Genomic DNA, 11,651 nt, shown 5'->3' with positions numbered 1-11,651 from the left:
TTGTTTAGTTCAGTTAAGCTATTATTCGTTATTTGTTCAAGTTTTAATTTTTAGTTTGCTTTATTTGTAATAACGCAGGCTCTTCTCTTGAATGCGGGGGAGTAGAAGTGCAAACAATCTCCTTCCTCTTGATCCTGAAATCGAGCGCACACTTCATAGAGTGAGGACGGAAGTTGAAGCTAGAACAAGAATTGAAAGAGAGTTGGACATCGTACTTCAACCACAGCCAATAGAGATGGCAGGTAATGAAGAGCGCCCTGTGATAGAAGCTGCAAGGCCCAATCTGGCTCTTATGACTCAGGCGATTGTGAAGCCTGACATCACGGGTCACTTTGAACTCAAACAGTACATGGTACAGCTGATTCAATCCATAGGGCAATATGTTGGCTTATCTCACGAAGACCCACAAAGGCACATTCAGAACCTCTTGGAAATTATAGACACTTATAATTATCTGAACGTTTCTAAGGACTACGTCAGGCTGACATTGTTTCCCTTTTCACTGCTGGGAGAAGCTAGGGAATGGTTGCAAAAGGAGCCCGCGAACTCAATCCACAATTGGGATGATCTAGCAAGTAAATTCTTAATCAAGTTTTTCCTACGAAGAAGACAAAGTCGCTGAGGAGCCAGATTATTGGGTTTCAACAACGAGATTGCGAGACTCTTCGATAGCTTGAGAAAGATACAAGAAGCTACTCAGAGACTGCCCACACCATTGTCAGACTGATGAGGCGTTGGGTCACACTTTCGTTGATGGGTTGGACGAAGCATCAAATATGAATCTTGACTCAGCATGTGGGGGTAGTTGCATGGCAAGACCGTATAGTGAGATCCAGATCCCGCTAAACGATTTCACTGCTAATGATAATAATTAGCAAGGAAATGGGGAATCACGAAGAGCACTTAAACAAAAGGCAGCGGGGGTGATCGAGCCTTATTACTTATCAGCAATGAGGGCGGAAATAGTAAGATTAGCTAATCAGATGGATAAAAAGACAATGCACCATGCACAACAGATGCAATATGTGCAACATATGTCTACTTGCTGCGAGTTATGTGGTGAAGGTCACACAAGTGACATATGTCCCGTGAATCCTGAATCAATTTACTACGTGGGGCAACAAGCTAGAGGGCTGATGAATCAATATGCTCAATATGGTAACAAATACAATCCGAACTAGAGGAATCATCCTAACTTCTCTTGGGGTGGAAATCAGAATATCAAGCCTCAAGCGAATTACAATCATCCACCTCAACCCCCACAGCAAGTAGAAGAGACTTTGACTGACATAATGAAAAAGCTCTTGATAGGCAATCAACAATTGCGCACAGAATTCAGAAATCTAGAGAGGCAGTTTGGGAAAATGGCCAACAATCATAATACTAGACCTGTTGGAGCTCTCCCGAGTGATACTGAACCTTATCCTAAGGCTCAAGTACATGCAGTTACCTTGAGAAATGGAAGAGAATTAGAAGAAGTTCCAGAGAAAAAGAAGTATACAGCTAGACCTGAAGCAGAATTAGTTCCTAAGCCCGTTGAGGAGAATAAGAAAGAAAAGCCAAAAATTGTGACAAGGCCACCACCTCCGTTTCAACAGAGACTGCAAAAGCAAAAAGATGATGCTATGTACAAGAAATTCTTAGATATTTTGAGCCAAGTGCATGTGAATTCACCTTTGGTGGAAATTTTGTAGGAAGTGCCTAAGTACGCAAGGTATCTCAGAGATATTGTGGCAAATAAGCGAAGACATACGGAGTTTGAAACAGTTGCACTTACTTAAAAGTGTAGTGCTAGAGTTCAAAGTAAACTCCCTCCTAAGTTGAAGGATCCTGGGTGTTTCACAATTCCTCTGTCTCTTGGAAAACAAGAAGTTGGTAGAGCCCTGTGCGATTTAGGGGCTAGTATAAATTTGATGACATCCTCTTTGTTCAAGCAACTCGGATTGGGGGTGCTTAGACCTACTACAAGCACTTTGCAATTGGATGATAGGTCTAGTTATGCCAGAAGGAATTATCGAGGATGTGTTAGTTCGAGTAGGAAAGTTTTCTTCCTACTGATTTTTGTTCTTGATTACGAGGCAGATGAGGAAGTACCCATTATTTTGGGGCGACCATTCTTAGCTACTGGTGGAGAACTTATTGATGTTAGGGAAGGAAAGTTGAAGATGAGAGTTGGAAATGAGGAAATTACTTTTAATGTGTACAAGGCACTTAAGCTCCCTAAGCATTATGAGGACTTGTGCATGATTACTGCGGTAGAACTGAAGGGGATAGAGCAGAGTCCTGATGTGAATTATAGTGATTCGGATAGGACGAATGAGTTGGATGAGGGTGTTGCAAGGTGAGTGTGTAAGGATGAATGAGAAAAGAGCCAGAGATGAAAGAGGAGATCTTCTGAGAGAGTGTAAAAAGGCTAGGCTTAATGGGAGAAAGAAGAAGAGAAAGCGCCCAGCCTGAGCAGGGTAGAAGTGTCGTGCCGCGACGTTACGTCAGGCGCTTATTGGGAGGCAACCCATCTTTACTTCTTTCTTTTATTTTTATTTTTATCTTATTATTGTTGTAGTGTTGATTTTCTTTTGTAGGATTACAAGAATTGGAAGCAAAGTCATTGGAAGAGTGAAAAGCGTGTTAGATGGTGAGGACTAAGTGTGGGGTGCCCGCATAAAGGACTATGCCTGGGGGAAGTCTAAGTACCCGTGAGCTGCTATTGCTTCGGCCTTTGGATTTTCAGGGAGTTTCTTGTCCAGCCTTGTTATTGTTTTGCTTTATTTGTGCATTGGGGACACTGCACTCTTTTAAGTATGGGGTGGGAGAATTCTCTAGATGAGTAGTAGGATGTAGAAAATATGTTAACTTCTTATTTGTGATTTCGTAGTTGTGTAATAGTTTTGTAGTATTTTAGTAGCTATGAAAGAAAAAAATCGAAAAAAAATAAATAGAATGACTCTTCTCGACGATGGATCTCCTAGACAGTTTTCTTGAGGGATTTAAGTCTATAGAATAAGGACAAAAAGATTTTCTTTGTAGGTAGTGTAGTAATTCCCCATTGGTTTTTCTTTGTGCCACGGTTCTTTTCCAAGGGTTTTGTTTGAACCGGGTGTAGGTAGTTTTATTTTTTTAGGAGAGGAGCCATGGTGATGTGAATTGAATTGAAGCAATATCTCTTGACTTTGTTATGCTTTGAGAATAGTAAGTACTTTGGTTGTGATGCTTAGGTCAGTTTTTGACTCTTGTATAAGTACCTTAAATTGTATAATCTTAAATTTGCTTAACTGCTTTGACTAGAGTGTCTTGATGAGTCCAATCCTGAGTGAGTTATGTGCCATGCGTGTGTGAGGTTTGTATGTTATTCTGTGCATTGCATTTGATGTCTAGAACTTGCCACGTGTGTTTGCAAAGAAAAATAGTAGTTTTGTTCAATCTTGGAAGTGATAAAGGCGTTTCTTTGTTGAGCCAAATATATATAGTTTACCCGCCTAATTTTAATGTATCGTAGTTAACCCCGTTGAGCCTGTAATCCTATTTTTTGGAAAGCACAATACAAGCCTTACCCATTTGTTTGAATTAATCATCTATTTGAACCTTTTCACCTCTCATGAGCACTTGAATTGTTATGAACCGTGTAAAAGTTAAACTGTGGAGCGGTTGGTGTGGCTTTTGAGTGAAACTAATGAAATAAGGAGAAAGGTGCATTGTTTTGGAAAAAGTAAGAGCCACTTGAATTGAAAAAAGATGAAAAAAAAAATAGTTGTATTGCTGTGAAAAATATTCCGTGATAGTGGTGACTATTGATGTAATTGTGCTTAAAGAAATATGGAGTTAATATACATTTATGTGAATGTGGAGTTATGGTTTGAAATAAGTATGGGTTTGAATGTTAAAGTATATGTATTAAAGTGCTTAGGGAGGTGTAGTCACTCATATCCAATGTATCCTACCCGACCCGCAGCCTACATTACAACCAATGAAAGTCCTACTTGATCCTAGACTGAATGAGCTTGATTAGTCGAGTATTACACTACGCGAAAGCCTATGGTGCATCATTTGTAGCATATGAATGTTATTTCTGAGAGTGAGTGAATTCCTTCTATCTTGAGTTCCTAATTGATCTTAAGTTTTATTGTGTGTTGGAATACTCTCTTTTGTTGCGTGAGGGCACTTGATTCATGAAGGAAAGATAATGTCATTGACCTCTATGTTAGAGTAAGTTAGTGAATTGTGAAATAATGCATGGTACTTGTGAGTCAAATCTTGATGTGAAGATGTTACACCCTTGTGCTTAGTCTATTTTAAAGATTCTTAGTATAATGAGTTAAGGAAATTTCTTAATAGGTTGTGTCTATAAGTGTAGTTTGATTGCTTGAGGACGAGCAATGTTTAAGTGTGGGGTATTGATGTGTGGCTATAATTCATGGTTTAGCACATTATGTGCCTTGCATTTTACATGATTTAATGACAAACTACACTTTATTTGCGCGTAATGGAGTCTATTTTATGTGCAGGTGAATTGGAGATGAAAGTAGAGCAAAAGGGATACTTAAACGTTCAAAGTGTGTGAGAATAGTGAAAGGAGAGGCCAGGCAAAAGCCAACTCAACCAGGCTTTAGCCTAGCAAGGCCATCCATAGGCCAGGCTGAACCAGGCTTTAGCCTGGCGAGGCCAGCCAAAGGCCAGGCTGAACTAGGCTTTAGACTGGCGAGGCCAGCCAAAGTCCAGGTCCAGTCCGAGTTTTGAAGACTTTATTTGTTTCTCGGCTTGACTAGAATTTAACCTACACATTTAGGTCTTGTCCTAAGCATATAAATAGACCTAAAAACGCCACTTTGAAGGGGGTTTTTGCGACCGGAGGCAAGAACATCACGTGCACAACTTTTGGAAGAGAAAATCATAGAGTTCTTCATTCCTTTTTCTTTTCTTTGTAATTTGTTTATGCAAAATACTTGAAAACTTGTTACTACGAACATGAGTGGCTAAGCACACTACGCTCTAGGGTTGTGGTTGACATGATTACTAATATTTAATAATTACATCTTCGTCAATTCGGATTATCTTCTTGTCGTTGTTTCTCTAATTCTGTGCATAATTGCTTAATTGTCTGGCCAGCAGTTGAGTTCTATTTACTATCTATGCTATGCTTGGGAAAGTTGTGTTTAGATTAGAGTAGAATTAGAGAGAGCTTGTTTCTGAACCCGTGGTTCGGGGGAAGATTTCGCGGTTAGGATAGGAATATACCTAACAGTCTTGCCTAATTGAATACCGTATTATGTTCGCTCATGATAGACTCAATACCATAGGAATATAGGGTTGATATATTGTGGGCAAGCGAATAGTATTGTCGGAACATGCTATTCATATAAAAGATCCGGTTAATTAGCAACCATAGATAATCTGCATTAACGAGTGTGATTATTGAACTTAATATGATTGATAAACCAACCACAACCCTGGAATTTTCATCTCCTCTGTAGTAGAATCTCGTCATACAAAATCGCATTCTTGATAATTTAGTTGTTATTTGTTTAATTTCCGCAATAGTAGATTAATAGAAAAATATCACTCTTAAATATCTTGGATCATTAATTGATTTTAGATTACTTATTTAACGATCAATCTGAGTCTCTGTGGGTTCGACATCCGACTTTCGAGTCACTTTATTACTTGACGACCACGTATACTTGCGTGTGTGTTCTGTCCCAACAAGACACCGAGCTACAAACCCAACTATATCTATCATCATTCTCCTCCACCAATAGTGTTGTCTCAAATCCTGATTCATCTTCGCGGCACCTGGATAGATGGAATACCGCGAACTATGGGCCTCCTCTAGAATCAACTCCCGTGGCCCATCCACATTGGGCACACATATCCGGCCCTGTATCCTCAATACCCCGTCATCACCAATAGTCACATCTCTAGCATCATCATGCAGAACCTTTTCCTTCAGGACAAGCAAATGAGGATCATCATACTGGCACTCTCTGATAGGATCAAACAAGGAAGACCGAAAAACCACACAAGCTAGGACCCGACTGGGCTCCGAAATATCCAATCTTACAAACCGATTGGCCAAGGCCTGAACATCAACTGCGAGTGGTCTCTCACCAATAGGAAGGAATGCAAGACTACCCATACTCACTGCCTTTCTACTCAAGGCATCGACCGCTACATTGGCCTTCCCCGGATGGTACAAGATAGTAATATCATAGTCCTTTAGCAGCTCCAACCATCTCCACTGCCTCAAATTGAGATCCTTCTGTTTGAACAAGTGTTGGAGGCTATGATGATCAGTAAACACCTCACAAGACATGCCATACAGATAATTCCTCGAAATCTTCAACGCGTGAACAATGGCAGCCAACTCTTGATCATGAACAGGGTAGTTCTTCTCATTGGGCTTCAACTGACGAAAAGCATAAGCAATAACTCTATCCTCCTACATCAACACACATCCAATTCCCACTCTTGAAGCATCACAATACACTGTGTATGAACCTGAAGCTGATGGCAAAACTAACACTGGAGCTGTGGTCAAGGCAGTCTTGAGCTTTTGAAAGCTCGCCTCACACTCATCCGACCACATGAAAGGCGCACCCTTTTGAGTCAACTTGGTCAAGGGTGATGCAATAGATGAAAATCCCTAAACAAACCGACGGCGATAACCCGCCAAACCAAGAAAACTCTGAATCTCTGTAGCCGAGGACGGCTTGGGCCAACTCTGGACCGCCTCTATCTTCTTCGGATCAACTTGAATACCCTCACTGGACAACACGTGCCCCAAGAATGCCACTAAGCTGAGCCAAAACTCACACTTGGAGAACTTAGCATAAAGTTTCTCCTCCCTCAACCGCTATAACATAATCCGCAAATGTTGGGCATGCTCCTCCTGGCTACAAGAGTGCACCAGGATATCGTTAATGAATACAATAAAAAACTAGTCGAGATATGGCTAGAACACACTGTTCATCAGATGCATGAACGCTGCTGGGGCATTAGTCAGCCCAAAAGACATCACAAGGAACTCATAATGACAGTATCGGGTCCTGAAAGCTATCTTAAGAATGTCTGAGCCCCTAATCTTTGATTGGTGTTACCCTGACCTGAGATAAATCTTGGAGAACACCCTCGCTCCCTGAAGTTGGTCAATAAATCATCAATACGAGGCAAAGGATACTTGTTCTTGATGGTGACTTTGTTCAACTGCCTGTAATCAATGCACATTCTCGTAGTGCCATCCTTCTTGTTCACAAATAGAACTGGTGCACCCCAAGGTGACACACTAGTCCGAATAAACCCCTTATTGAGGAGTTCCTAAAGTTGCTCCTTCAATTCCTTTAACTCCGCTGGTGCCATACGATACGGTGGAATAGAAATGGGCTAAGTGCTCGGCACCAGATCAATATCGAAGTTAATATCCCTGTCCGGCAGCATGCCCGACAGGTCTACAAGAAACAAATCTAGAAAATCTCGTACCACGGGAACTGAATCGATAGTAGGAGCCTCTGTACTGACATCCCTAACAAAGGCCAAATAAGAAAGAAAACCCTTCCCAACCACCCGCTGGGCCTTCAAGAATGAAATCACTCTACTGGGGACATAATCCAATGAACCTCGCCACTCAATCCGTGGCAACCCCGGCATTGCCAACGTCACCTTCTTAGCGTGACAGTCCAGAATAGCATGACACGGAGACAACCAATCCATGCCCAATGTCACATCAAAGTCAACCATACTAAGCAGCAACATATCCACTATAGTCTCTAGTCCCCCAATAGTCACTACACACGACCAATATACACGGTCCACAACAATAGTATCGCCCACCAGTGTAGATACATGAACAGATTAAACAAGAGACTCGTGGAGCGTATCCAAATAATGAGAAAAATACCACAACACATATGAAAAATTGGAACCAAGATCAAAATATACAGAGGCATCCCTGTGGAAGACTGAGATAATACTTGTGATCACAACATCTGAAGCAATAGCATCGGGTCTAGCAGGGAGTACATAGAAACGGGCCTGACTGCCACCTGATCGGCCTCCCCCTCTAGGGCGACCCCAAGCTGACTGACCTCCACCCCCTACTGGCTGGGCGGGTGGTGAAGTAACTGGTGCTGAATTCGAAGGCTAGCCCTTCTACTGCTGAGCTGGACCTCCCACTACGCGGGGACACTACCTCCTAATATGAAAAACTCTCCACACTCGTAGCAACTCCGCGGTGCTGGTGGTGGCGACTGAAGGGAGCCCCGAGCACCAGGATAACTGGTAGAAGAACCTTGCACGGATAAACCATGAGCTGATGGTGCGTGAGTCGAACTCTGAGTTGGGAAGGCACTGAGATATGAGTGGCCCAGATGTGAACTGTGAGAACCATGGCCAGAAATGCATCACGGTGTGCTGGGCGAGTCGTCTGAACATGCCTGAAAGGACGACCTCTGCCGTGGTGGAACTAACCTTCAGAAGGAACACCACCAAAACTATCTGATCCCCGAGGCTTCTTGGCCTCCCTATTAGCCCGCTCCTGGTGGCGAACAGACTCTATCTCCCGAGCAATGTCAACAACCTCCTCAAAGGTAGCACCGGTCACCCTCTCTTTAGTAATAAGAATCCGTAGCTGATATGCGAGGCCATCCACGAACCTCCTGATCCTCTACCTGTCTATGCGAACCAACCAAATAGCAAGACGAGCTAACTCAGAAAATCTCATCTCGTACTACGTCATAGTCATATCATCCTGACGCAACTGCTTGAACTGTCTGCACAGCTCCTCTCTGCGAGACAGCGGTACATACTTCTCCAGAAAGAGAACGGAGAACTGCTGCCATGTAAGGGACGTTGCACCAATCGGCCTACGCCTCTCATAAGGCTCCCACCAAGTGAAGGCATCTCTAGTGAACTGAAATGTAATGAACGAGACCCCACTGGTCTCCAGAATACCTGTTGTATGGAGAATCCGCTGACACTTGTCCAAGAAACCCTAAGCATCCTCACCCTTTGCACCACTGAAAGATAGAGGCTGGAGTCTCCGTAACCTCTCCCATCTACACTGCTCATTGTTGATACCCAATTTTTTCCCTGCATATTTTCACATATACAAAGTACTTTCAAAATAACATATATATGCATATATAAGCATGCCTAAGGTTTTTAGTATTTTTTCCCAACTTTTTAAAGATTATTTAAATCAATTTATTGTCCATTTTAGCAGTACAAAATCAGTAATTATTCCCAAAATCCTCAATTTTGGTGAATAATTTATTTTATTCCCATGTTTATACAAAAATAAAGTTAAGGTAATTTTTTATACATTTTTTACAAATTTATTTGGTATTTTAAAGCTAAATTGCATATAATTGCAATTCTAGCCTATTTAAAGTTTGATAGCATTTTAATTATAAAAATTTGTTCCAGTATTTTTAAATTAATATTTGTGTGTTATTAACTGACTCAGTAATATTAGTTTGCTTTTAAAATCATTTTACTATTTTTTTTATAAAAATAAAAGGGAAAACTGGCTATTTAACATTTAGCCTCATTTCGTTGCAATATAGCCTATTTACATTTCAATTTTAGCCATCAATTGACCCAATCCTAGCCCCAATTGGACCGGCCCAATTTCAATTTTACCCAGCCCCTTAACACGTTTATTTAACCTGCCCGGCCTTTCTTTCAATCCAGGCCGTTGATCATTTTGATCAACGGCCAGGATCGTCCCTTGCCATTTTTAATTTCCCTACCCTAACCTAATTCCCCCATTTCGTTTGGTCCGCCGCCTTTGAATTCTCCCCTCTCTCAAAACACTCTCGAAGGATCTCCAGAACCCTAGTCGCCTTCAACCCTTTTTGCACCGTATTTTCGCCGGAATCCATGGCTTCTCAGGCCATAGATGGTCTGTACTCACCCCCCTCCACCATTAAACCCTGGGTGTTCGAAGTGTTGAGGTCTGTCCTCGATGGTTCTCTTTCAGATCTTCTAAGACCTATAGTTCTATGGCCTCTCCGGCCGTTGCTCCGGCGCATTCAAGCATTTCGAGCCTGTTTCCAACCTCTCCGAATTAAGATCGGGCTTTCTTCCAAGCCTTTCTCATTTCTAGGGTTTCTCCGAAACCCTAAGCTATTCGAGGTTTTTCTCTGTCTGTTTTCTTAGATCTATGTTATATCCGTGTTTTATTGGATTTTTAAGGTGTTTTCCCCAATGTTTTCTTTCAAAATTGTTTCTCTTCGATTTAGGGTTTCTGAAAGGATTTCAAAACGTCTTTCTGATTCTTACCTTTCTTTTCTTTATGTGTGTTTGCCTATACTATGTTTTGCCACGCATGTGTTGTTCTTCTGCTTTTCTTTCTACTATGCATGACTCTCCTGTACTTTGTATTCTACTGTGCCTTTAGACTAGGCTCGCATGTCAATCTTTGTTATGATTTTCTATCTGTTCCTTGCTATAAGTTTGTTTGCCTTTACAGAACTTCTTTTTGAGTTCTAAACATGCTTCCTTTACTGTTTCTTAAGTTTATATCACTTCTTCTCTCTTCTGAACTTGCTTAAGTTCCGAGCTTTTCTCAAACATGTTCTTTATGCTTTCAAACCTGCTATCATATCTGTTTGTTTCTCATGAATCTCTGAAGGAGACCTCTGAGCCTACTTCAATGGCTTGTCTTCTCATAGCTGTATCAGATTCGAGTTGAAACCCTAGGATCTGAGGGTTTTTGGAAAGCTTGATTTGGTGTTTGGACTTGGGTTTTACTTTGGAACCCTCAATTCCCAAACTCAATCTGAGTCTATAAATTGGACTGGAACCTCTTTGTTTATAACTCTAAACTTTTCTATGATAGGTTTTCTAATTAACATGACAACTCTTTCTTGTTTGACATACCTGTGTGCTTTATTTATGAGAAATTCTTCCTTCAAAAAGGTTTGCCAACTTATGAATGATTCCGAATTCCTTTTAGTAAGGTTTGATTGATTGTTACTGATTTTCCTTAAGTAAAACCCTTTCCTCTCTTTTCCTGACTTGGTTCATTCGAACAAAGCCTGCAATTTTGATTTTACTGGCTGTTTGATTGATTCCCTTTCCTCATTTTCACAAACGTGTTACTATCAAATTCTTTTCTTAAATAGACCCCTGTGTATTTGCCCTTATTGTACTACTTTGGAAATTTTTTTGAGCAAACTCTTTCCTTATTTAATTTTTCCCGTTTGAAATCAGAATCCCTTAATTAAAGGGAATCCTTTTTGTAATTGATTGCAAAACTATTCTCTTACCTTTTTCTTACTTGCTTGCTGCACTATAAAAGGGGACGACCATTCTGCACTTTGACAACTTCCAATCGAATACTCTTTAATACAACTTTGAGTTCAATACTCTAATATACATACATACTTTCAATTTCAATACTCTTACACTTCACCCAACACTCTACTCTCTTCTGAGACCTGCTGATTGTTTGCTTGCAATTTGGTTTTCAAGGCTACTGTTATACTTTCTTGTTTCCCTGAAACTGGTATGTTCTAATTTAAGTTTTAGCCTCATCCCAACGTGTTTACTTTACAGTTTCCACATCCCTGTTTGTTTTACTACTTCTGTTTAATGTTAATTAGCAAGTCAATTCCCTTGCATATGTTTCTACTATGAATCCCTACACCCCTGACTAC

General features: G+C 40.9%; 2 protein-coding genes across 2 annotated transcripts; both read left to right on the top strand.

Annotated features, from left to right (window-relative positions):
• The first annotated feature begins 235 nt into the window (after window positions 1-235).
• LOC109236771 lies at window positions 236-1,181 on the top strand. The gene is made up of 2 exons (XM_019402987.1): window positions 236-575; window positions 880-1,181. Exons 1-2 carry the CDS (start codon window positions 236-238, stop codon window positions 1,179-1,181), a joined length of 642 nt encoding a protein of 213 aa, XP_019258532.1.
• A 111-nt stretch (window positions 1,182-1,292) lies between these two features.
• On the top strand, window positions 1,293-4,734 carry LOC109236770. Its single transcript, XM_019402986.1, has 4 exons — window positions 1,293-1,690; window positions 1,790-2,341; window positions 2,583-2,635; window positions 4,565-4,734. The coding sequence occupies exons 1-4, from the start codon at window positions 1,293-1,295 to the stop codon at window positions 4,732-4,734; spliced, it is 1,173 nt and encodes a 390-aa protein (XP_019258531.1).
• The last annotated feature ends 6,917 nt before the right edge of the window (window positions 4,735-11,651 follow it).

The sequence above is a fragment of the Nicotiana attenuata genome, unplaced genomic scaffold (genome assembly GCF_001879085.1).
Source record: "Nicotiana attenuata strain UT unplaced genomic scaffold, NIATTr2, whole genome shotgun sequence".
Classification (NCBI taxonomy): domain Eukaryota; kingdom Viridiplantae; phylum Streptophyta; class Magnoliopsida; order Solanales; family Solanaceae; genus Nicotiana; species Nicotiana attenuata.
This window is presented reverse-complemented; position numbering and strand designations above follow the sequence as displayed.

What these genes read in the sequence shown, in the direction of transcription:
- LOC109236771 (XM_019402987.1), top strand. Translation starts at nt 236, where the DNA reads ATGGCAGGTAATGAAGAGCGCCCTGTGATAGAAGCTGCAAGGCCCAAT. An exon ending in CAATTGGGATGATCTAGCAA is followed by an intron (nt 576 to 879) that starts GTAAATTCTTAA and finishes ATAATTAGCAAG; the next exon opens with GAAATGGGGAATCACGAAGA.
- LOC109236770 (XM_019402986.1), top strand. Translation starts at nt 1,293, where the DNA reads ATGAAAAAGCTCTTGATAGGCAATCAACAATTGCGCACAGAATTCAGA. An exon ending in TCACCTTTGGTGGAAATTTT is followed by an intron (nt 1,691 to 1,789) that starts GTAGGAAGTGCC and finishes TTAAAAGTGTAG; the next exon opens with TGCTAGAGTTCAAAGTAAAC. An exon ending in TTGGATGAGGGTGTTGCAAG is followed by an intron (nt 2,342 to 2,582) that starts GTGAGTGTGTAA and finishes TTTCTTTTGTAG; the next exon opens with GATTACAAGAATTGGAAGCA.